This window comes from Vollenhovia emeryi, unplaced genomic scaffold (assembly GCF_000949405.1).
Source record: "Vollenhovia emeryi isolate VEMERY1.0 unplaced genomic scaffold, V.emery_V1.0 DF939292.1, whole genome shotgun sequence".
Taxonomy (NCBI): Eukaryota; Metazoa; Arthropoda; class Insecta; order Hymenoptera; family Formicidae; genus Vollenhovia; species Vollenhovia emeryi.
Window position 1 is genome coordinate 94865 of NW_011967074.1, and position 27279 is coordinate 122143.

The following is a 27279-nucleotide window of genomic DNA, read 5'->3' on the forward strand; positions in this document are numbered from 1 at the left end:
AAAAGTGCAGAATCACTCCAGCATCCCCTTAAGTCCGGCCACCAGACGTCGTGCGACACAGCAAAGCGACCAGATTTTATTTAGAAGCCTCGAAACACGCGCAGCTGTAGCGGCAGGTAAAAATACGTAACCCGTCATAATCTGACGGAGCGGCAAAAGGAACGATTATCGGAAAACCGATCTCCGCTGCGGTGTTTCCACGATAAGTAAATATTTCGACGAACGCATTCTCCGTTTCATCACCGTTCGGCTTTTCGCGTCCGACTGCACGGCAAAGAGCGCAACACGGTCGAGTTTTTTTTTCCCCCCAGGTGATTCAGCAGATTCGGTCGATTAAGTAGGCGAACCTTTCAGAATCAATTTTGCGGTCGGCGCGCGATTGCCGGCCGTGTCGGCTGCGCCTCCAATTACGATTCCTAATCGAACATTATCTATGCGCATCAATGTTTCGCGTCCGTTCTTCATTATGCTCCCATTGATTATGCCGCTTCGTCTGTCGTCACTTTGAAAATGATTGCAAAAAAACGCATATATATGTTTTCTAATTGTTTATGGTCAAAAGCCATTCATATATTAACAAATATGTTATGAAAAGGTTTATTTTCTATTTTTTAAACATATACACATACATATCAAATAATCATAACTTTAATATCTATCGAAAATTAATACCTGGAATCGGAAGATAGAAATTACTGCAAGGGTCTTACAACACGCCGTGTAATGCCTTACGATGTAACCAATAGACACTAAATATCCGGCACCACGATCGTAAAAACATAAAATATATACAAAGGGGTGGACATTGTAACCTTTTGTAAAATAAAAACGGTAATAAAGTACAAATGATGAAATTCATGATTCAGGAGGGACAACCGCTGCACTTATTATTTAAGTGCACGAAGTTATTATTATAAAATGCGCGTGGAAGATTAAAAAAGTTTAAAACCATTCTCCCGTAAAATTGCTATTTTTTGACTTGTATCACGGTTCATTCTAGTATTGTAAATAAATCTCAAACGTTCGACAAGATAAGAGATCTGACTAATGAGCGTCGCAGGCAAAAGGTAAGAGGCGCACGTGAAAATTTCCACCGCCATGAAAATGATCCTTTCTCGCTAAACAAACAACCGAGAAGAAATTCGGACGGAGGTATCAATCTTAAGACATCTCTTTCGGCCTCGTTTGACAGGGCAGAGATGCTTATCGAAGAATCGAGGTGGGCTCGATTCCGGGTCATCTGTAGGTACAAGCCGGCGGCGATAGGTATACGTTTAGAGTAGGAGCGAAAGAGCGCGGTAATTGGACGGAAGCCATCAATTATCGAAGGACGAGAGAGTCCTGGGAGAGAAGCCCCAGCGGTTTTCGGTCACTCCCGCCCTCTTTCCCTGCCTCGTTATCCGCTGATTACCGATCTCTCTCTTTCTCTCACGGTGGCTTAACCCTCAAACATCGCTATTGGTGGTCCCGGAGTTGTGAGTTTAGCAAGGTGGTCCGGTATTAAATCATAAAATGCCAGCAGGAGAATGGAGCGAGAGCAAGCGAGAGAGAGAGAGAGGGGGGGGGGAAGAATGGAGCGCATCCTTCCGTCGAAATTTTATTGCGGCGGTAACTGACGTGCGCCGCTGAGGGTCTCTTGTGATTCGCCGCCCTGCGCTCGCCCGAACAATCGACACGATTATTCACGCGGAATGATATTTGATTAAAGTAGCATCTTAATTTCCAGCCGCTCGTATATCATTGCCGCCTGCGGTACGATTTCTGCCGTCGGGGATACATTTCGTCGTGTTTGCAAATAGACAGACGCGCCCATTTAACTTCGCGAAGGATACGCGAGCGAGAGCCTATTTCTGCGAAATCAAATGCTGAACTATCGCGGGCAAGTGAAACGTGAGGGCAGAAATTTTTCAGGTCTTATTTCAGACAATGAACTTTGGGCATTACATGTATTCTCGTGATTTTATAAAATCAATTATTTTTGTTTTGCAATCCTTTTGAGTTTCAACAATGTCGGCTCTCGTCGACGCCAACGTTGTGAACTGCGGCGTTTCCTCTTGCGCATTTACAAAGGAATGCGTATAGCTGCGAGCGTTAATAAGTGCAGACCGCAATCGCGCGATAAAAGATGCTTCAAAATTGAAGTTACACCTCCCAAGTTGCCGAGCAACGTTTCTTCCACTCTGGTTTTATCACCTCTTTTCTTTGCGTAACAACCGTTTGCGATACGATCTTGATTATTAAGAGGAAGACCATTGCGGCTTGCACGACCTGCATTCCCGTACAATCTTGAATCCGTTTCCGGTAACGGCGTATCCTGTGGTAGACTTCGAACAGTCACCGATTTAGAACGAGACGAGGAATTCCTATCGGCTTTCGCACACTCAATTAATTCGACTGCGTAATCTTATTACTTCACCGCGTAGCCATCGCGGGCATTCGCAAACGTCGTTTAACTTTAATCTTGGTTTAATTCACGTTTGTCTCTTTCTGAAGTAACAGTCGGAAAGAGACAAAGAATGAATTAAGCTAATCCTCAGGGCCAGTTTCGCAAACGTTGGTTTAACTGCTAACCAGAGTCGAGTCGACTCCCTATATCTGTTTCCATCTTATCGTTCAAGAAGAGACGGAGAATCGATTAACCTCCGGTTAGCAGTTAACCGACGTTTGTGAAACTGCCCCTAGACTACCCGCGTAACAAACTGAAAGTTAGAAAGGTAATTAATTTCCTGGATACCTTTTATCGCGATATTTTAGTAGTGTGCTTTAACTTCGGACTCTGAAAGTCGATCGGCGGTCCCGAGCTTTCCAAGTACCTCGGTGCAGCATCATTTTTTTCCCCCCGGCCGGTGTACCAATTAACTCCCCGATAGACCGTCGACGGGCGACCGCGCGTATCCGATTCCGCTTCTACGCGTCCCATACAATATGCATCTTCGTTCGGGGACCAGTTTTTCTGCGCGCGCGAGCGCGGACGGGAGACGCGCGCATTTAAAAAGCCACCTATCTGGATCTCGGCTCTCGGCCGGAGCGCATATTGCAGACGCATGTCGGGGCACAAAAGAATCCTATCCATAATCGCGCGGTGGCTCTCCTCGCTTGGGCCGCCGCGTTCTCATGCCGCGCGGAGATCGCAGGAAGCCGTCCTGTCTGTCGGATCTCCGCTAGAAGCTCTTCCGGGAAGGTCGATCGCGCAAAGCCGCAGGCGAGTTTCCACGTAATCCGGTGGGGTGACCGAAGGAAGACGAAGGGCCGTTCGCTCGCTCGCACGCTCTCGTTCGGAATTTAATAGCGTTTAAAGACCCCGATAGGCGAACCGTCGCCGCGCGCGCGCGCGATGCGCCTTTTTGCGTCGGCAAAAATCGCTTATTTACGAGGCCCCCTGAAATTGCGCCACTTATCTCGCGAGAGAACGCTGAATCGTAGTAATGCCTTATTGCGCGCGGGGATTTAAAAGTTTCATTTAAACGACGGCGTTATGAGAAACCGCGTGTTTTTGTTGCCGCAGAAAATTGCCTGAAAAAAATTGCTTCCTGCCACGATCATTCTCCTCGGAGGATTATTAATTCTCTGTAATTTAAGCAGAATCAGCGATATATAAAATGTACCAGAAGAGAGTTAATCGTATGTTATCATACCGCCGTTTTTTTTCTTCACTCGGACACTCGCTCCGAGTATGTTTTTACGCCCCAGTTGCGGCCGTAATTATTACGTGTCAATTGACGAATATGTAATACGCTCGTACTTGCGTATACCCGGTTCGGATTTTGGATACAGCGTTCGTGCACGCCAATTCGAAAGACGCGTGCGAGTAACTATATGGGATTCGCGAATAGTTAAGATTAGAGCGGATTTTATATTTTAAACCGCAGGACTTTGAATAAATAAAATATGCGTTAAATAGAAATTGTGATAAAAAAATGTATTCTTTCAATTGATCTTTTTATAATGAACTCGGGGGGGGAAGATGTCTTTCCTTTGTCATAAGACAAAAGGGGGCGTCTTATCTTTTCGGTTTTCTTGCTGTCGGAGCAGTACATTCTTGAACTATTTTCGAGTCTCGTTCGAAAAAGGAGGTAGAACTCGTCCTGCTGAGTGGAAATCCATTGAGGCAAGCATTTCAGACCAGATATTCTACGGATTAGGCTGCTTGTGTGTGTTTTAACATTGTTTTGCGATGATTCTTAAGTTGGAAATGTCTTAAGACCAAGTCGAAAGTTTTGTGTACTTTATACATTTTACTAGTAATTACACTTACAATTAATAAAAAATTAATAAAATGTATGGTAAAATTTAAGAAATCTCTCGTGAGATTCTTCGAAATGCCACGTTGTCCCGCGATTACACGATTTTCAAAATAACTTTTAAGAGAAAATTCCGCGTAGTTTCCCCAATATCCGCGCTGTAATTCGGATTTGCTTTTTAAATGCCCAACAATAACAAGTAATTTTGTAAGTTCTCACAAAGTTGCTGGTATAAAAAGGAATATCACGAATTATTTTTCCCGAAGTCATTCATTATGCCGAGTGGAATAGTCTTTGTCGAAGTTAATTCGAGGAACGAATGACGATTGTCGGTAGCGACGAGTTAGAGGAAAGGTCGCATCTCTCATGTGGCGTCGAGTGACAAACACGTAACACGCGAAACCTTCTTCAGCACTTCCTCTCAGGTACGTTCCTCGGACACTCTCTCTCTCTCTCTCTCTCTCTCTCTCTCTCTCTCTCTCTCTCTCTCTCTCTCTCTCTCTCTCTCTCCCCCATTTGTCTCGTTTATCGCCCTTCTAACTCGCCCGTAACATTCTTTTGCGTGTCCATCGCAGTTTGTGCGAGCCATGCCGCGTTTACACAAGCCAGCGGGAAGTCAAGTGGCTTTTTCAATAGATGGCAATAGAAAGATGTAAGCGAGTCGGTCACTCCAGGCCTCTCGGCCTCTTAGGCTTCGTGTATTCGCGGCATAATGCAAAGGGCGATGCGTGCGGCATTCGAATTCTGTTTTCAATAACAACAAATACTTTGTAGAAGTATCGAGTATCATAGCTACCGGTTGGAGTGTTTGACGTGTTTTTTTTTAATACTGAGAGTTGTAGATTCAACGCAGAGTTCAAATAATTGTCAATTGTTTCTTCATAGCGAGGATGCTCGTAGTAATTTAAGGTATCTCACAGATTGTCAGCTACCGAAATTGCATTCTTTGCTCAGTTTCACGAGGACTTCTCGTGGAAATTTTACTGTAGATTTAAGAATCTCAGAATTATTTGTGTAGTCCAGTATTCTAATATCAAATCACACATTGTCGGCATTTTACAGAAAGGTCGATATCAAATTAACCGAGAGAAGGAAAAATCATATGCGAAGCTTATAAAAACGTTTAGTAGCATTTCATGCGCAAAAGTCGATCCGTAAATTCCCGCAAAAGCATTGTTATCTTTGTACCCTCGACCGATTGCGCATGTAATCTATTTACGAGAATGTTAGTCACAGCGTCCTCCGTTAGCCGGATAATAATAAGGAACGGAACGCGCGATTCATCATTTGTGCCACCGCTTGGAAAACTGGAAATATGCGGCAAAACGATGCGCCGGACCCTGACCTCCTCGACGAACTCTCATCCCTTTTCCCGAAGCGGTGATGACGGCGATGGCAGTGCCGAGTGGTAAGATACGAGACAGCCGTCAGGATTTTTTTTTTCTGAATTTCCTCCGGCAAAGCAGCGACAAAATGATATAGTAGTGTACAGCCCGTAATTTTCTTTCCACACCTTTGCAGATGTCGCCGATTTATTCCGCTCGTTTATCGATTTATCGTATTTTTTTTTCTCCGAGCCTCGGGCGATCGACTGATCGATCGTTTCGCCCGAGACACAAGAGTATTCTGTTGGCATCTCTCTTAATCTACATACCTTGTTGCGTTGCCGCGTGAAACAACTAGTGGTACGAGCTAAATTCGACACGCGCGATCTCTTTCGATTTCCTGAGAAATTTACGAAGGCGGTTCCTACGTGAAAGATATCGCTATACAACGCTATGGAGAAAACTCCGCAGTCAAGAAGAATATCTGAGGAATAATGAAGTATTTTAGAACAACTTTTATTTTTTACGACAGACTCGCTAATTATAACTTAAATATTTTTAATTAAATTGCGAAGTATCGATAGTTTCTTCTGCTTTAGTTTTTCTGAGCTGGAACTAAAAATTAAGCAACAGTAACCATCATTTAAATCCAAACTCTGATTTTTACAAAGTCTAATTCACGCTGTAATCGTCAAGATTTAATGTTGAATATCAAAAAACCGCAGCAATAATAATCCCCCACGTCTTTTCCCGAGACAAGAATTTCGGTTTCATTGAAAAGTCCACCACTGTGAGGCTAAAGCGAGATAAAGTCGGTAGTTCTGGACAACCTTGCGCTCAATTTGTATTGACAGTATGCCAATATAATTAAACATCGCACCCCGTAAAGGCTTACATCATTGCAACATTGTTGCATTGTTTACGCGTTGATACCCGGCGGTTATCCGCCAATGTTACCGCGAGACGTTTATCCGAACGGCAAAGCTGCGGCCCCACAAATATTTCAATCTGTTACATCAGTGGCCGCAACGGAAAAGTTGCTGCCGTCTAAATATTTGCCGAGCACTTCGGCAAAGGTTACTCGGGCCTCGTGATTATTTGTTTCTCCACGCTCGTGGGAAGCCGTGTACGGAGCGGAGCACGCATCTGCATGCGTCCACGAGAGAGAGAGAGAGGGAGGGGGCGGGGGAGGGGGGCTCTTTCACGTCGCATCGGCGCGGTGCACGCGTGCCTCTGATGCGAGTATCGAAGTAATTAAATGCACTCGAAAACCATTAAGCTTTAATCACTTTTATTTGAATTTGTAAAAAATAAAAAGCAATCGATAGACATTAAAATTAAAAAAGAAACATATTCGCCTATTTGCGATGAACGTGGAAAATTAATTATGAACGCAGAAACTGTCTTGTGTGTTCATTTTAATAGACAGATGAGACATGTCTCTATCGCGTATGAATCGGTGCCTGACGCGAGTACACCGAGAGAGTTGAAACGCGCTCGAAAACCACGGAACTTAATAAATTTTTATTAAAATTTGTAGAAAGGTAATCGATGTAAATCATCCTTAAATCGAGAAGACACGCTCGCGCGGTATTTATGGATACGCGACGGGAATTAATATAATAATAAACCCCGGAATCCACTTTGCATATTGATTTTAATGGACAGACGAAAGTATAAATTTGAATTGGACATTCTACGACATTACAGTTACCGCAGTCTGCCGCAATCGCGGCGCTATATTTCAGACAGAATTGATTGATTTCACATTCCGGGAATTTATTCACTCGGTTACAATCGTCGAAAGAATCGAGAGGCGCACAGTTGTTCCGCTCGTAACAACGCTCGTAATCGTTCGATAAGTTGCGTGTCTCTTTATTGTCGCGGCGGGATATCGAATAGCGTGTGCGCTCGCGCGGCCCGCGGATGAAAAATTCTTACGATCCTTTCCATTCTGCGCGGGGCGAGCACTTTGCATAACATTACACAGAGAACGCTCTCGTAGGAAAATTATCGCGAACAAAGCGCGTGGCTGTTATTGGTCCCGTCGAGTTAAACACATACCCTCCCGTCTCCCCCGTACATTCTTCCCATTAATTAGCCTCGAAAAAGCGGAATCGTGGCGCCAGCTAGTGAATCACTCAAACTATACGTTACGCCGTTCGACTTCGCCTATTTCAATAATATGCCGCGGGCGGTGGAATAAAATTATCGCCGCGGCGCGCCGCAGCGCGTGTATAGGCTTACGTAAACCGCGCCTGTCCGACTCGGCGTATCCGTGCATAATACGCGTGTACTGCACCTGCGTAGCGTATTCGATACGCGCGCACGCAACGGCGCCCAAGATACGCCCAATACGCGCGGCATTATTCCCGGAGATCTCATTAAGGATGCCGAGGCGATCGATCATGTCGACGAATCTCGGGAATCCACCTGACAGATTTCAGATTCTGTTCTCTCTCTCCCTCCCTCCTCTCTCTCTCTCTCTCCCCTCCCCCTCCCTCTCTCTCTCTCTCTCTCTCTCTCTCTGCGTTCGGAAGTTTCGCTCTCCCTTTTTCGTTACACGTTGAGAAATTTGTGCAGCAAAACGTTACAAGAACTCGTTACATTTTTACGACAAGTTTTTTTTATCCGTCGCCATTGAATTCCGATGGAAACTTTAATTTTACTTGAACTTTTCTAAAGGCCTGTGTCCACGATGCTAGAACTTGGTCCAAGTCCGGCCTTTATGCCGCTTTCCCTTCTTTCCAGTTCGAACGTTCGCTGCTCTCGAGAGACACGTTCGGAGATTTGCGGAAGATAGAGATTTCAATGTCGGGTAACGGGATGATTTTCACGAAGAGGTGCGATCGCGAGCTTCCAACTGTTGTTCGTTCTCGACCATTTCGGCTTCTCGACAGGTGTCGAGGCGTTCAACTGCGTGTACCAAACGCTTCTTTAATTTGACGAATTCTTTGGTGGACGTCATCTTGCTTAACGGCCCGGATTTCGCGTCCAGGTAACTCGTGCCTTTTCTCGACGTAGACCGTAGAAAAGTACTCAGGCTGACGTCGGCGATCTCTTCCCAGTCCTGAGAAACCGATCGATCGAATGCTTATCGAAAGTAAAAGAGAGCAGCAACATTGTGATTATAAACGCCAAGCTTTCTCTATAAATGACGGTGCAATTGATCAAACTAATTGTTTCAGATGGTTAATTTGTTAGACGACTTGTTAGATTAATTTAGATGGCTAATTGTTTTAGATTTTCAACGTCAAAATTTAATGACAATGATGTTAGGAGTTTATCTCATAATAGAGAACTTTCTTCTATACAGGATGTTCTGTAATACCCGTCTCACCTCTTATTTACGGATAGAGCGAACTAGACTGACAATGAGTCGAAAAGTCCTCTACCATTTTGCAATTTTCGCAATAGTTAACGAGTTATGAATTATTCAAAATCACTGTCTTAGCCCGACCTATCGCCCAATCCGAGCGCGCCTAGCAACGCCGATCGCGGGACGGCCGCACCTCCCCGCGAGCTTGAATTGGACGGTAGGCCGGGCTAAGACAGCGATTTTTAACAATTAATAACTCGTTAATTATTGCGAAAATTGCAAAGTGGTAAAGGACTTTTCGGCTCAGTCTTCCACACAGCACAGAAAGATTGCAGGAAGATTGCAGAAATGTTACATTGCAAGATTGCAATATTGCAGCAACGTTGCGCAACATTGCTGCAACGTTTCTGGAGGATTGCAGCAACGTTGAAATGTCCGCCCTCAGAGAGATTGCAGTGCAACATTACAGCAATGTTGCGGTGCAATATTTTTGGAATAATTTGTTGTAGTTGTACATAAGCAGAGAATTTACTAATTACACATGCATCCGGGCCTTTTTCAATACACAGCAAGCTATTGCGAAGCAACCTAAGGAGATTATGTCGCTTCGCAATAGATGGAGATTGCGAGCAACACCGCACTGATCAAGTACTTAATCATTCGCGCATTATTGGTGTCAACGAAAATAACATAAAATTCTCGTAATTAGAAAAATTTGTTTAATAGAAAATATAGTACTTTTATTATTTTTGAAACATTGCTGCAATATTGCTATCGAAAGTTTGCAATTTTATATCCCTGCAACGTCTCTGCAAGATTGCACTGCAATCTGCAAGATTGCAACGTTTCTGCAATGTAACTGCAACCATCTGTGCTGTATGGGCTAGTCCGCTCTATCCGTAAATAAGGGGTGAGGCGGGTATTGCATAACACCCTGTACATTAAGCAAGTGAAATTCGTTCGAGTCGAAAGCACTGCTCGTAGTGGTCGGATGTGAATATTTGAGCCACTTGGAGCGAGGAGATGGGCCATTGCGCGTCGCGATAGCACTTACGAGCTCGTCGCGCAGCTGCGGCTCGAATCCGATCGCGGCTTCAAGCATAGCGTACTTATCGTCGTTTACATTGAGCCGCAATAGCAGGAGCAGTAACCTCACGACGCACCGCAGACCGTGGCCGGCGCGTTCCCGTTCCTGTAACAGCCCAATTACAGCCGCGTTACATCACGCCGCGCTGACGGGACTGCACGTCGCCAATCTGTTCGGATGATGCGAGCCGAGATTTGGGTCAGGAATCGAAACCGGTATAATTCCGACGAGGTCGGACTCTCCGCCGTACTTCTTTCGCCTTACATTTATTAATTACACGTTTGTGTAATTTAAATATTACACATTCGCGTATGTTAACAAATTTTAATATGTTAAGAACACTTGTTGTCTTATCGCAACCTCGCGTAGTGAAGAAAATAAAACAGGATTAAATCAATAATTTCTATTCCCGTCTCGCGAGCCAAACAAGATCGACTTCCTATATTGAAATAAGGGTAACAGATTGGCGACGTGCATAAATTTAAGATTATATGTTCTTGCGTCTAGAATAAATTTCCTCCCGATGTGTTATAACACACGCACTGATCTCATTTTATTCTAGATAAGAATCTTCCATTAAGATTGAAATATTCAATAATAAATATTTGTTGCTACATCGATCCTACATTGTGATAGATCGAAGTGTAATAGCATTGGATCTGAAAATCTCTTCTGTAGACGCAAGGTCCTGTAACAATTTCAACTGATGATTGTTCAATTTTGAGAATAATCTCCGAAGAAAAAATTGATATTAGAATGAAAGTATACTCGCTCGTTAACTTACTTTCATTTACTTTAATATACTCCCGTAATATGGAAGTTGGTGGAAATGATTCTCGCGCGTTTGCTACTTTCTCCGGGATATGCTGACAAATATTTATTAATTTTTACTATACCCTCTAAACGTCAATCAGTGAATCGTCTCTGAAAACAGCGAGGAAAGCAGTGAATAGTCATTGATTTGCAGTTACAAGTGCACCACTGAAAATCGTGATATACTTATAACTGTAAATCAGTGACTATTCATTGTTTTCAATGAAAATCCACTGATTGGCTTTCAGAGAGTACAATTATTAATTTTAATTCAATCCGATCGTTCTCCGCGGCCATCATGAATTGATGCTCGATTGGCTTCTCGTGAGAATCGAAATGGGCAGAAATTGGACGATGATTTCGGCGATGAAATTACTTGACGAAATCTTAACAAAGTCGCCATGAATTCACCCCCACTTTTTATTCTTTCGCTTCCTTGTATTATCAATTCAGTCGTTTTTGCGAAACGATCCTTCTTGTGTCTTTCCCTTCATTACCTATCTAAGCATGGCTTTCCCGCATATCGCGCGGATCGACGCTTACATCGAATTCCCTTTCCCGTGGTGCCATAAATCTCGCAAATAATAAGCCACTCGAGCGCGACGAGAGGGATCGAGTAACGATCACGGGCACGGTTGATACGGTTTCGCGAAACCGCCATCGGTGCGATTGCCATCTCCGCTTCCAGATCGGCGCGCGATAAAACGCGGCGTATCGGCCGCGATCGGCCGCCAAGTGGCTCTCGCGTGTTTTATACGGTCGAGATTATGGCCGCTCGCCGTCGCTGTCAGCGTCGGGTGAATAAGCGAGGGCAGCTACAGCGGGCAATTACAGCGCGCGCGACTCGCGAGCATTATCCAGATAGGCAGATTCTGAGGCTACGGTTGAGTTGCAGTGCCGGTTCGGAGGGTGTTTGTTGCAGTTTTCTGACGAGAAAACGGGAATTCCTCTAATCACGTAATTACGAATAACGTGTCTTGACGTTTCAGTTTTTCATTCAGAAAACAATTTAAACCAATCGAAGATCAAATTTCGTACAGCCTTTGGTTTTCTGTCGTTTTGATACTACACTGAAAAAAAGTCTGATAGATTCAACCAGTCGTCTGTTAGAAAATAGACGAATCAGAATTCCTTTAGGATTTACCAGATGTGTAGTGAAGTCTAGCAAACTTCTGGTTATGAAATATATTTCATGGTAAATCCTAAAGGAATTCTGATTCGTCCATTTTCCAACAGACGACTGGTTGAATCTATCAGACTTTTTTTCAGTGTACAAATAGTGCACTGCTTTAATCTTTTTTAATATTAAAAAATAGAAGCTAGACACTACTAGCTACGTAGGTATGAATGAAAATTGGTTTATGAGAACCAAAGTGTCGGTTTCGAATTATTTCAACAATTTGATAATGTGAACTTGTGAAATCGAGCTTCGGTTCAACGCAAACCTGATTAAAGACTACGATCGATCTTAGGGCCTGTGTCCACGATGCTAGAACTTGGTCCAAGTTCTAGTTTTTCCAAAAAAGCTGCAAGTTGATTGGCTACACGTTTTTCGAAACTAGAACTTGGACCAAGTTGTAGCATTCGTGGACGCAGGCCTTTAGAGCGAACGAGTACGCTATAAAGGGAAGAGGACCAGTTGTTAGGAGGCAAGGACGTTGGTCAATTACCGTTCGTGCGATCGCGAGATCATCCAGAAGCGCGAAGATCGCGCGATAGGTCGACTCCAAGAGGAACGGCAGTCCAGTCGTGGCCAGAGACCGGGTGTTCCGCTCCCTCACGGCGCGCAGCATCCTCCTCTCGATGTTTCTCAACTGGGTCGACAGCAGCCCGATCTCAATCTGTACTTGCGAACAAAAAAAAGCATTCTGAAGAAGAGAGAGAGAGAGAATTTTGGGAATTCTCGTATATCTACGTGAAATCTTTAAGGAATTTTCATAATTCATCGAAGCTCTAATTTTTTCAAGGTGACAGATGAAAGTTGAAGTCAAAGTTGAAAGAACCGCGAGAGAAGTGTTTAGAAATAAATTTGAACTAGAGATAAGGTAGCGTTACATGTGCGTTAAAGTCTCATTTAAACAATTGAAATTACCGCGATTTTGTCCGCCTCCTGGCGACTACGATAGTGCGCCTCCATCTGCGACTGGACCAGTTGTATGTGATTTTGCGCGATGGCGGTCGTAAAATTTCCGGTGGCCTTGTCTTTGAGCCTATTCACCAGCTGCTGAACCACCAAGGCCATCGAAAGCCCGTCGTTGGACTGCACTCGGTATCGATTGCTAGTAGTTCCAGAAATTATTGTCACCACGCTGCCAGTTTGCACGTGCTGCAAGCCGAGCGCGTTCCAATTTTGCCTCTGTATGTCCCCTGTGAACTCTGCAAAGAATAAAAATCTTCGCGCGTACTCGTTGAGGAAACAGTTAAATAAGCAAATTAAATTGTTCGGTTGAATTCAGAGGACTTTTACTTTTCCGCTATCTTTATTTAGCGAGATTTTGATGACCGAGACAATCGATTTATTTAACTTTATAAATGCGAGAAATAACATCTTTCGACATTTTTCTTCCAAACGTTTGGAATTTGTTGAAATACTTGTAACGACAGTTACAGTCGATAATTCGGGGATATTATCTGTATTCCATGTCAGATGTCACGTACTAAGACATTGATATTTTTATGATTGATATTTTTGATCCTGAGCGGTCTCATGGGAGGGAAGGAATTCACTTAACGAGAATTTTACCGACTTTAAATTACGAATCTACCAGGTGTGCCGGGCTTAAAGTCGAGGGGCCGATAAAAGGAAGAACATGCGCCGTGATTGAAGAGGTCCGGGTAAGGTTCCCGGGGCCCGCTGATGTCTGATTATCGTATTAGGTGGGCCGAGATGCCGCGCGTTTAAACCACGAACGAGAGAGGGAGAGAGAGAGAGAGAGAGAGAGACTGGATTCCTTAATATCGCCGTTCGCAAACGAGACATCCTAATTCTCTATCCACCATTTCCTAGCCCGTAATTTCCGACGGGGAACAGCGGGACGAAATACGAGGCAGTGGGAGTAAAAAGAATCCGTGAGTTTTTAGGAAATCGTTTACGGCGATGGGACCAACAGGGCGGCAACGCAAAGCTGCGGTCTATAATGTCGCATCTTTAAGCAGCCAATTTCTCCACGGCATTCTTCAATTTTTACACCATACGTAAAATTTTTCTATCGCATCGAAGACATAATTGCGGCCATATCAAGTGACTTATGCACATCCAGTTTATTAAAGTGATAAGTGTTTTATTAACATTGTTTCCTGTGACAAAGAGGATCGTAAAAATTGACATAATTTCACCGATCACTCCATGATAAATGCCGTGGGAGCAAAATAAAATCCTCAGGAAGAGGTATTTCGATCTTGATGCAATACCATATCCGCAATACCTAATTTTTTTAAACAATTAATAAACTTCATAAGACTCTAATGTGAAAACCCGAATATAGTAAAGGAGTGAGAGCCAAGGCAGGATGTTAGTGTCTAGATAATTTTTATTTAAAGTCCATTGCGAAAAATAACACCTCGGCAAGGGTTTTAACGTAGATAATCTTTTTTAATTTTAATAAAATGAAGCAGGGGAGCTCGTGCGGAGTTTGCCGTATCGTTTTTATCGTGCGAAACCGCAGAAAAATGTCAACGGTAGATTCGAGGGAATAGTTTTATCGCGGTTGCAGCCCTGGTCGCGAGAAGCGGAAGGGATGAGGGCATTATAAACGACGGTGCCGATGGATTACCGGGAAACAGCTGGCTAAAAGCCACGAGGGGCTCGCTGCACTTGATGGTCGCCGTGAAGGTGGACGTGTTCTCGGGTGGGCAGGCCCTCAGCATCATCTTCAGAGGCAGTTGGGCCGTCTTCTGAAGTACGCGCAGGCTCCCACGATCCGCCGTCTCGTAGCTCGCCGTGATCCTCACGTCCGACGACATCGCCGGCAGATCCGTCGTCGCGCAGATGGTCGTGCGCAAAATGTGCCGGTCACCTTCGGACGATCAATTAACAAAGTGACATTAACAAATTAGCCGCTATTGTGTCGGTATTTTAGCAATTTTGCCGTCTCGATTGCGAGAAATGGAAAGCACAACTGATGTGCATTTCTCTTCAACGGCGTCGTCCCATTTCTCACGCGCCGCGTTTTAATTTTGTCCCGGTGCCGCTGTTCTCTTGCCCGAGACTTCGCGCCGTAAATACGTAACTTTACGTGACTCGCTTACAAAGATTGGTAATAACGTGGCGATCCTTCTCGGCGACGAACGGCTTCGAGGCGTCCACGCATACTTGAACGTCGCGTAGAGTCGTGTACGTGGACAATTCTATGGTGATCCTGCACATAAAATTACGACCCTCCGAGTCGTCCTTCGAGTCGTCTTGGTTTCCGCGTGGACAGGGTTCCAGGTCCGAGGACACGGTCACGGATATTATCAACTCGGCGTCCATGTTGACGTCACTGAGCTGGTTGCCTTATAATTTCAACAAGATAATTAATGTCAGTAACAGAGGCTTAATTTGTTAAATTTAACTACGAAATGGACTTGGAGTTCGGAGAAAATCTCGATAGTACACCATCGTCTGTAGACGGCAAACAGGATTTGTGCCGCTAATGATTGTCACAAGTGTATTGATTTGCGTTTTATTCATACCGGAAGCCTTATTTCTCTTCGCTAGCTTGCGGAGCTCCATGAGCTCATCCTCGGCGGCTACGTAATCGTAACCGCGTCGATGCAGAGGAGGCGCGATAAATAATGATGGCTCCGAACCCAAGTAGCAAGCCTCCAGCTGGCCCTCTTCGGAGAGAACGACGATCACTCCGTCTAAGTGCTAAAAAAAGAAATATCAAGCTCTAAATTACAGCCGCGACGCCGCAAAAGGAGAAATCAGCCCCAAATTGATCAAAGAAACCGTAGATAAAGAAAAGAAGAGCCGCGGGAAACCTGGAATGGTCCGCACATCACAGTTATTATCCCGCGAATGTGCAAAAGCAATATGAGAACTAAATGAAAGACCTGTCCGTAAAAGTGAACTGACATTAAAAATTCAAAAGAGTACGACCGTGTACTTTTGACCGCGGCAACGCGTATACGCAGATCACAACTTTGGTTTCTCTTCATTTTCAAGAAGAGTGCATTAGATCTTTTTGTGTGTTTGTTTAGGACTTTGGTTCGAACGCTTGTCGCAGATTCTTTCCACAGCGGCGAACTGAAAGGCTATTTCTGCTTTTCGTCATTGCGCGAGATAAGATAAAAATTATCGTTCGTCGCTATTTTCATAGCACACTGACGTCCGGCTGATTTAGGCGTTTTCTAAACGTTTTCTCGTGTCGGCGCGTATACGCGGAACAACTCCAGTTGCCGCGGCGATAGTTCGCTGATTAACGAAGCGGAGTTCTCGGTATTAAGCTAATTAGCCAGCAATTCGCGCGCTCTGTGTCCTCCGGAAAGACAACAATGGCAACCTTGCTGGCCGCGCGCTAGCTGCGGCAGGACGATAAGATAAAACCAGGGTGATAATTGCCGACTCCTCGTCCTTCCCTGCACTCTTGTGGTTTTTTCCTTTCCCGGTCGGTCTTTCATTGCCGATGCCGATGCTAAAAGCCTTGAGCGTTTCTTTCTATCGTCATCGCCACGCGAGCTCTTCACATTTATCTTCGCTCCTTTTTTCTCCCCGGTCTTGCGGTCTCAAAAATTCCTAAACGAACAATCCATAAGATGGTCAAACATGTTCTTGAGCAATTTGATCATCATTTTATGTTAGCCTTTGACGCGGCCTTCGCAGAAGGCAAATAGAAGCCAGCAGAACACGGCCGCAATTAATGTTGGAATCTGCAGTGGCAGATACAGACAGGTATTTCTTGCAAAATTTTTACCCAAGATTTGCATCGATTCTTTCCCCATTACCGAATTTTGCCGAGATACAGTTTTATTTTGCAATGTTCCGAAATCTCTTATAGAGAAAAACGAAGCAGACTTTAGAAGATTTATCGTAGAGGCTCGAGAGATCGCTCCCAACTCCGCGTTCGTTTCTTTAAAATACGAAGTTAGAAGTTACACCGAAGAGGCTTCTGGCAGCAAGGACACGATAGACCGTGCCTGACATAACGTTGTCAGAGAAACAATGGCTGGTGGCGTCGATAATGTGACACGGAAGAGGATACACCGATATAGCAGAGGTCTCGGCTCGCTTCTTTGTCAAATGTCATCGGCTCTGATTGCGGACTATCATGGTGAATGTAGATGCGCATTCCATCGAGGTCTCCCCCCCCCCCTCTCTTCTAAAAAGAATGTTCCTATATTTTTTTATGTCGCTATTCAATATTCTTGTCCGAATGAGACTTGTCCAGGATGCCTTGGTAAGAATTATCGTTGTCTTTCGAACTTTTCTTTCCTAGTCTTTTCTCATTACTAAAGATTAATAGTTTTCTCGTCGGATGCGACATAGCGACCATCGTTACATTGTTGTATCACTTCGATACCCTCAGCAACGACGAAATGGCAAAGTAACATAAGGCTGAATAGGTTATCGTTAATGTAATCTTCGCTGTGAATTTAATTAAAGTTTCTTTCTTAAAAACGATATGCCGAGCATATCGTCGCTCCTTGCAAGACGATTAATAAGTGATACAGTTTTTAACAGACTAATAGTGGTACTATTCTATTGTGTGTAATATATTGTAATGCATTACATCCCCCAGTTGATTATAATAATGTCAATGTTACAATTCAAATCAATTAAACTTTTAGTAACAATTATTCGCTGTAATACACAACGTCAATAGGGAACCGTTGTGACAAAAATTTGGCCCTTTCGAAAGGATCGAGGAAAAATGTTAGATTTTCTTTACGTTTCCTTTCTGAATGCCGTCCCCTACGAGGTAACGTACACTGAAAAAAATTTCTGGTTGAATATGGACGAATCAGATAATTCCTTTAGGATTTACCAGAATTCCTTTAGGATTTACCAGAATTTCTGTAGGATTACAGGAATTCTGGTAAATCCTAAAGGAATTATTTGATTCGTCCATATTCAACCAGAAATTTTTTTCAGTGTAGTGAAATATATTGTAACGCATTACGTCCCCCAGTTGATTAATGTCAATGTTACAATTCAAATTAATTAAACCTTTAGTAACAATTATTCGCTGTAATACACAACTTCAATAGGAAACCGTTGTGACAAAAATTTGGCCCTTTCGAAAGGATCGAGGAAAAATGTTAGATTTTCTTTACGTTTCCTTTCTGAATGCCGTTCCCTACGAGGTAACACCCGTGAAATGCCGTGCGGAGCAGGAATCTGAGTTATAGAATTATGCAATCGGTTACCTGAAAATGCGCTCGAGTTACGGCGACCGGAGTAAGAGGCAGCTGAGCTGACCACTTAAGAGTCGTGCCCTCGTAAATCATCAAGGTGTTTGTGTCAGCGATTACGAGCACCATCAGCTTGCCATCCGGTTCTACAAGCATCGCGCTCAATTAGCACTTATTTTCTATCCGTAGTAAAATAGTTAATTAGGCGTGTCGCATCGCACGCCAGCTACTAGCCCGAGTGGTTCTCCTCCACTTGTCCGTCTCACTCTCGCGTTTTCCTCCTTTCGGGAGAAAGTGCTTCGAAGGGATTAACAGGGGGATTAAAATTTGAATTGCCCCTTTTCTCTTCTCTTTCCCAAAGCTCCCAAATCCGTCATTTACCTATCACATAAGCTTGAAAGCAGAGCGCCTTGTACTCGAGCCTTTTCGCGTACTTCAGGGTGACGCAATTGTCTTTCAGACAATACAGATTCTTCTCGCCGAGCACAAGAATCCCGACCTCGAAGCTGCTCAAGGTAACGGCATCGATATCGAGAACGGCTTCCCCGATATTGTAACTCCAGTCCGGTTCTAGATTCCTCGGTTCCTCCGAGCGATCCTTACTTCCAAATTCCGCCATGCTCTTATACCTGCGCGAAAAGGACACATATATATCCGCGATAATTTTATTGCGTTACTACTCACTAACGTAAGATATATGAAACGCGCGTCGAAATTTGGTAATGCGAGATATATGCTTTCTTACAAATTTTCTAAAGACCTGTGTCCACGATGCTGGAACTTGGTCCAAGTTCTAGGTCTTGCTTTTATAGAATAGCTGCAAGTTGATTAGCTATACACATTTCTCGAAACTAGAACTTGGACCAAGCATCGTGGACACAGTGGCCTTAATAAAATGATTTTCTTCTTTTCGCATAACTAATTTTGAAATATTATCGTCACAGCGTTTAGAATATGCAATATCGAGAATCGGTTTTGGAGATTCTGTACAAATAATTGAAAATTATTTTGAAGGATATGTTAATTTATATTCTTCTTGCGTGTATCGCGTTCCAAAGAGACCCTTGAATTGTTTGATAATGAAAAGCTTCTCTCCCATCACTATTGCGAGTCTAGTGATAACGAATCATATATCTCTTGATTCACCCTCTCGGCTCATAATCCTGAAAGACGAGGCTGCAATCCGATACATCGCGGCCGCGTTATCTGTACACCAGCAGGTGTTCATTGACGGGCTACTCGGAACGACACGGTGGAACAACCTGCCTGTAGCATTCGAGGATCCACGCGGAGCTCGGCGTCACGAACGTGTCGTTCCGCGAAACGTAGACGATCGGCTCTGGCAGCAACCGATTCCCGAGAACCAGGCTGAAGGTGCCAGTCTCTTGCTCGTAGAAGAGAAGCGTGCCGTCCAGGCATTGAACGCAGAGGAAGTCCCGACCCCGCACGCCGCCAAACGGCCCCGTCGTCAGGGACGCCGGAAATCGCGGTAGCAAGTGCTCGTAAGCGATTTCCAGGCCGCAGTGGTCCCCTGCGAGGATGTAATGGGACGTAGCGGTTAAAGTAACTCGGCTTATACAGAAAAGTACCCTATTATGAGATGGGACTCCTAATATAAGATAGCGGGTTCCCAGCATTCAATTTCACAAATCTTTTCTGCCACAATTACACGCACGATCTAACAATGAATTTTTCGCAGATCTCACTCCAATAAAATCACGAAGGAGCCAACAGACGATGTCTGTTGATTTAGCAAAAAAAAACCCCCGCTATCTCATATTAGGAGCCTATCTCGTAATAGGGGACTCTTCTCTACATAAAAGAGCTTAAAATTGGAAATTTTAAACAATATTGAAATTAGAGAAAGCAGAATTTCCGAATCTTTCGACTAATCCGTTTATTTTATTGTTTTAGCCAGGGAGACGTGATGAAGAAATTATCAGATTTCTTTGTGTTCGGATTTTAGATTGTAATAACGCACGATGAGCAACGGTTATGCAATTTATCAGATTTACCGTCTCTCACCTTAGTCACAATTCTTTCGACCAATTCGGCGGTTATCCATAAAATATCTCCGTAACAAAAATTTCGTTATGTAACAACCTTTTTATTCCGTGCGTATTCTTCCTCGCTTTTGCATATCGGAACTATTAATATATTGCAACGCGGCTTAAGACTCTATTTATCACGCGTTACGTAATATTTATGAGTGCACTTGAAGGAATGCGTTCCTTGAATTTTTTCAATCGCAAGGACGCCATTTGTCAGCGCTGGTAAGAATTGTGCCCCGCACTTTTGCCAGAGAAGCGGTTTTTACTTGGGCATTAAATCAGGCCGATTATATGTATACGCCTGTAGACATACACGTTGCAGTTAATTGAAGAAATAAATATGCGAGACTGATGTGCGAGCTCGGGCGGCGCTAGACAAGCGGCCCGAGACGGCGAACAATCGCGATTCCTGTCTGTATATAGGTCAGGCCGCAATTCATCGTGGTCGCGTTTGAGCGTCCGGACGAGAGAGCGATCAGTGTTTTACAGAGCACATACATCACAACGGCAGCGTTCTAATGAGCGTGCCAGAAGGAGGTGAGCGCAAAGTACAAACAAACGTGCTCCCTTTATTCAGATAAAGGTAAAGGACGAGAACAAAATTTGAAATACTAAAAATGACAAAAGATATGTAAGGAAGGGAGGATAATTCTTGTCACATAAAAATTAGCGCTGCGTAATATTTATGAGTGCACTTGAAGGGATGCGTTCCTTGAATTTTTTTCAATCGCAAGGACGTCATTCGTTAGAACCGGTAAGAATCGCTCCGCACTTTTACCAGAGAAGCGGTTTTTACTTCGACATCAAATCAGGTCGGTTATGTACGATTATATTCTTATTACATTAAAATTAGAGACAAACAGAGAGAGAGAGAGAGAGAAAGAGAGAGAAGCAGAAGAAAAATTAAAAGTATGAAAAATTGGATGAAGCAAATAAAATTTTACTTTTAACAAAATGGATAAAGTAGTACAATCATCCTTGTGTTCACAAGCCCTGATGGGGCTATATTAATTAATATGTGAAATCCCTTAACTTGAAGTTGAAGAATTGACACTCGAGTTTAAAAGGTTTGACGATTTCTTGCCTTATCAAAGAAAACACTTATCAAAGAAAATTGTTTGCCGTGAAAATGAAAAGGATAATACGAAAATTGGCGGCGCCTGCCTGGCGTCAGGAAGTAGACGCGACGCTCTCGCGAAAGAAATGAATCAGACAGTTACAACTTGCGCATGTGAGAATGACTCGCGCGTGTAATTTGCGTTTTCCCGTGTGCGAGCGTGCGGTCGGAGCGGAAATCGACTGTGGACGGTTTTTCATCGAGGGAGATAATCGTTCTCACTTTCCGTTCCGCGCCCGCCCCCGGGTGGAATCGCGCGCTTCGCGCGCGAAGAAAAAGAATTGTGCGCGCTCAACGACGTAAGACGTAACACGTTCGACGTCGTAACGGCGCTTGCGAATTATTACGAAACGCTGGTTGTTATTGCCGCGTCTAATATCGGCTGGATTTAACGAGATACTAGCTCGAGGCGTCTCTCTCGATCCCGGATCGCGCCGCGAAAGCAGTCTTTAACATTGGAACGGCCGGGCAGATCATTTTGACCGGCAAGCACTTTTTTATCGGCCACGGAGGCTGGTTTTAAGCGGCGAATAAATTTAATTCTACTTTGATTTGATATATTTAACAATGGAAATTGTAGAAGGAGAAAGCGAGACTTTTCATGGCTTGGGGTATCAAATGCACAAGGTGCACGTGAAAGAATTTTTCAGTGTGCAGTGTACAATTTAGTATTTTTTCCCCGACAAAGATTACTCTAGATCGTAACATTATTATATGTTACCACAATAGTATCACATATTACATGAGGATTGTGTAAGTTTCCGATAATCCAGACTAGATTCCAATCCATATGTTTCCCCGCGGCGCTTATGTAATTTTCCGTATTATGTGTAGAACCGCGTACATCGTGAATATTAATGGATAAATATTCCTCACATGGCGTTCTAGGGTCAAATTTGTCTGATCCGACTCCCTCCTTGATCTTTCAAAGACGTTTTAATTTCAAATCGCACAAATGCATGAGGAAAACGTGCACCAGTCGAGGCGGTTGCAGGAAATTGAAAAAAAAAGTCTCCTGACGTTACGTAAATTTGTGTAGATGGAGGAAACGTCGAGAAAAAGAGACGCGTAGCGCTATCGTGCGTACTTGAGGTTTCGATCGTACGCGATTGTAATGAGCGAGACTGCGCGACGCGTTTCTGTACTTTGATATGCGATATCGCACGATTGACCGATTGGCATAAACACACACAGGTCCATATTTGTGCTCCGCATTCAGCGCTAAATACCAGTTGAGTCTGAACGTATATTGGTCCATTGTGAAAAAAGGTTTGAACTCTGAGACAGTGTCCGATAAACGGATGCTTGGGGGAAATTTTTCAGTGTTAGACGTGATATTTGAATTTTTAGAATTAAATGCGACACCACAGACATGCTTGACACTTCAAAATCTCACTATCGTCTACGAGAGGAAAAGACTCGAGATTAATTTTTCATATATACCGCGATAGATAGCCTCTGCAAGGATATCGTAACAACCGACATACGTAATTCGTAATAATTTATCGACATTCTCGTACGACATTGATCTTTGCGTAATGACCGACGGATTCGCAATTTTATCGATAATTCTACAAATTTCGACGGCAGCCACTGTCGATTCACCGTACAAATGTACAGTCTCGTTCATTAATGCGTGGACCTGTATTTTTATTATCATTTTTCGCATTTATACAAATCGCCGAGTTTCAAGCTGTACAGTCGTGGTCAGAAGGGTTGGCCGACGTTTTATGATATTGTAAATTTCCGAAATATAGTCTACCATGCGTGAGATTAGCTTTTGCTCACGGATACGTGCAGTGACGCGTTATTGGAGCAACGGAATGATATGTACGAATATCTACTCTGGGGGAAAAAAGACAGCAACCCATTTTGGGGCCCACAATTAGTAATCGAATTATTTGGATTGTTCGTACCTCTTAATCTTTTCCAAATTTTACCCCGCGAAAACTAAAAATCGTAATTAGCTATTCTATCTACAATATATCCAAGATTTTTAAGTAACACTTATCTATTCTTTCAATTAGTTCTGTCGATCCGAAATGTTAAGTTGCTTAACTACAACAAAAAACGGTCAAACTTTTTCCCAGAGTAGAGTTACGAATAATCCAAGTAATTCGATTACTAATGGTGGGCCCGAAAATGGGTTGTAACTGTCTTTCTTTTCCCAGAGCACCTTTAACAGATGATTCCAATATTATCCGCTATAATAATTGTAATTTTACATGTAGTATTTTTACAGCGTGTAACAGGCATTAATGAATAAGACACTAGGAATCACCGATGCACCTTCCCACACGAATTTATGCCACACATCGACACATTTGCACGTTTTGCATACACATACATGGGACAATGCACGTGTGTCCTACCGGCGCCTAAATTCATATGGGAAGGCATCGGCGATTCCCAGGGTATACGTTCTTGTAAACAAACAGATACGCTATCGACCTTACATGACTTGTACACGAGCTGCCGTTCGATATCGCATGAAAATCATTCCGCAATAAGCTATCGCGAGATATCGTCGACGCGGCGCGCGCGACTCCATCTCTCATCGCCGTGGATCTTTGCGCGCTCGTAGCGCTCGTTAGCAGCTGCACACACCGCTCGCCGTCGTTTTATCTACGCGGCCGGGACCGGCTCTCAGGAGACGGTCTACGGGATTGCCGCCTCGGGGCCTGGGGGGCTTCTTCAAGACCGAATGAAAAATAATTACACGTTTCCTCTCGCAAATATATAAATTACACCTCGAACTTAAGAATTATAATAACAGCAATAATAATGTAACGTTAATGGGGACAACAAAAATGATAATGCTTGTAATAACGACAAGTGTATTAATAGTCGTAACATAAGTTGTTGCGGCCAATAACGGGAGATATTGATAAGGTGATTATGAGGCGTGTCAATGAAATGAAAATGTATGCTCGACATATTCGCAGACTTGCTTGTTGCAGTTGCAAAATCTAATTAGCGAGCCATTCTTAAAGTCAGGTTTCTCGCGAGAATTCCAATCGGACCTGCACACGCGCGGGCCTCACGTTCCCTCGATCTTGTTAGTCGCTATGGCCGCGCGCTGCCCATCTCTCCCGAAGGCTGTTTCATTCGCGCGATTAATGTTATTGTCGCGACACTGAAATTAATATTCCGATAACACGCGGCGCATTGTGATTCCGGAGTCTAATTGAAGGGATAGAAAAATCGCGACGGCGATTTCCTGCGGCGATATTGCTTGGTTTTCGCTTTCGTTAAGTGCAACGCATTTGTAACTTCAAGTCAAGGCCGATAGAAAAATGGCTCGTTTTCTGTCTAGGCGCGTCGCATCTTGAAACGTATCGTTTATTAACATCAACAAAGGGACAAGACTTGTAAAATTACTTAAATGAGAAACTGAAGAACAGGAAAGTTGGAAAGTTATAAAAGTACAGATATGTTCAGGCGCGGTCTAACTTCTTATTTTACTGTTTAATATAATTAATATATTATGTGTACGATACAAACCGTGCTCAACGGAGCCTTGGCTCAATATTACGCTGTAAATGACAAGTTTCTTCGATGTCAATATCGCGAGTCGTGTATCTTGCGAGCCTCTGAAACAGATCAATGCGATCGGTATCAGCAGAGATAACATTAACAAGTAAATAATGTTGTAAAATGCATTTATTTCATTGAAGATGACTTTAAAAACATGATTTTATTAACTACTTTAAATATTGAATAACACTGTGAAGTTTCCGCAAGGTATCAACAGAGATTTCGCCTCGTTATATATTTATTTTTAGATTACATTTGTCTAATTTTATTCACTATTATGTATGTACAAAATGTAGAAACATATATCATTAGAAAATATGTACATATATAGAGGAAAGTCCTCTATTATGAGATAGGATTCTAATGTGAGATAATAGGTTTTTAATGTTGAAATTCAATCACAAATCTTTTTTCGCAACGATTACATGATCTAATAATTAATTTTCTACTAAACAGATTTCACTTCAAGGACAATAAATTAATTTAGCAGCTCATATCTATCTCATATTAGAAGCCTGTCTCATAATAGCGAACTTGCCTTTACTAAATGAGTGATTTTAGGCTGCACTTAAAATAGGTCTTTGCAGAATTTTACAATAATTACTTATTGTAATTATTAATTTCCTTTCTTTGTTTTTTCTTTCTTATTGTCGATCAGTTTTTATTTCATTTCGACATTGATTTCAACCTGTTGAAATTATTTTTCTGTTATCTGGACTTTTTTAAATCTTCATTACGAGTCTACACGTTCCAGGGTTAAAAACATGCAATTCTTCGCGGCGTTAATAATCCTTTCACCTTCGTAAATCTCGCGATCTCACTTACGAGACGAATTTCCCTGCCTTCATGTCGATGATACAGTCACCGATTTGCGTCTCGATGATGAGGTCTGAGGACTTATAGCCGCTCGGCGACTTGGTCTCGTCTACCCATTGCGAGGACGGGCTGTATATCCGAAGGTAGCCGCTGTGGCTGCCGACAATGACGACGTCCTTTCGGTCGGCACTGAACAACGGCAGGACCAGCAAGCTGCGTCTGTCGAACGACTCGTTCATTCCGCACTGTGTCCTCCACCATTCTTTCGATTTGAACAACGACATTTCCGGAAAAGCTTCACCAATTCGACGGCATTGCAACACGAATGCGAATAAACTGCTACCAACGCCGGGGGTTTACACGCTGGTGGTTGCTATGACATCGCGCGGCCACAACATAATCAGCTTCTCAAAGCTAGGGCTGATCAAAGATGCATAACGAAATCGCATTGCTACTCCGCGTTATTACAGCAATTGTAAGCATCGCAGACGTCGAAGAAATATTTGTGTATCGCACGTTACATTAGCGAATTACTGCAGATACGTAGATATGACGTTTCAATTCTTTCAGGTTTCCAACGTGTCTTTGATAAAATATAATAATTGATGCTATAAAGAATGCAATTGTTTAAGAACGTTCAGAATTTTTAGTTTTAAGATACTTGATATTTGAAAAAATTCCAATTCCTTAAAAATATTCAAGCCCATTGATTTTTTATTTCGGCATTTTTAAAATTTTTGACATTTTAAAGAGTGCTCACAATTATTTAATTTACAGAAATTCAGTGACTCACTAAATTTACTCTTTAATAGCTTTGAAATAATTGAATTTTTTCAATATTATAATTGTTTAAGAATAGTCAATGCCTACAATTAGTAAATAATCTATTAAATTTGCTCGATTTAGGACTTTCAATGGTTTCCAAGAAATTAAATTTGTTTTCTTCTATCATAGTTAAATGTAATAATTTACATCATAGAATTTTTGTTTGATAAGCTGACGCTTGTTAGGTTGACTTTTATATATTATATACTATTATACAGGGTGTTTCAGGGTAAAGTGTCCTAACTTAAAATATGAACTTAGGACCTCAAAACAAGAAAAAACTTTCCTCTGGAGACATGCCCGTAAACGCTTTGTTTAAGAGATATTGACATCTAAACATTTTTTCATTATAAAATTTTATGAAATTGTTATCGGGTTATAATAAATAATTTAATAGTGTGCTTCAATTACTTTATTATTAAAAAATATGAAAATTTTTACTTAATTATAAATTTTGTTCAAAGTGACAGCCTTGAACATTGAGACAGGCTTGACATCTATCTTTGACGGATTTGACGGACCATTGGATTTTTTGCTTGGGGTACTATTAAACAAAAATTCTACGAAAAGCCGGTTAATGACATTAATTCATTACAAGGAAGAATTATTCAAGCATGTGAAACAATTACAGCTATTCAGTGCCGCTCTGCCACTGCTACCGTCAAAGGCAGATGTCAAGCCTGTCTCAATGTTCAAGGCCGTCACTTTGAACAAAATTTATAATTAAGTAAAAATTTTCATATTTTTTAATAATAAAGTATTTGAAGCACACTATTAAATTATTTATTATAACCCGATAACAATTTCATAAAA

General features: G+C 42.7%; 2 protein-coding genes across 3 annotated transcripts in view; one reads left to right on the plus strand and one right to left on the minus strand.

Moving 5' to 3' along the window:
- LOC105559058 (glutamate receptor ionotropic, kainate 5-like) overlaps window positions 1-27279 on the plus strand; it is a 53025-nt gene that overhangs the window by 13779 nt on the left and 11967 nt on the right. The window lies entirely within an intron of this gene.
- LOC105559059 (protein PTHB1) lies at window positions 8240-26352 on the minus strand. Its single transcript, XM_012007080.1, has 12 exons — window positions 25651-26352; window positions 24793-24881; window positions 19387-19651; window positions 18502-18749; window positions 18136-18266; window positions 15460-15637; window positions 15034-15279; window positions 14559-14801; window positions 12878-13161; window positions 12456-12626; window positions 9940-10077; window positions 8240-8636 (listed from the first exon to the last, which is right to left on the minus strand). Exons 1-12 carry the CDS (start codon window positions 25923-25925, stop codon window positions 8400-8402), a joined length of 2505 nt encoding a protein of 834 aa, XP_011862470.1. The 5' UTR covers window positions 25926-26352; the 3' UTR covers window positions 8240-8399.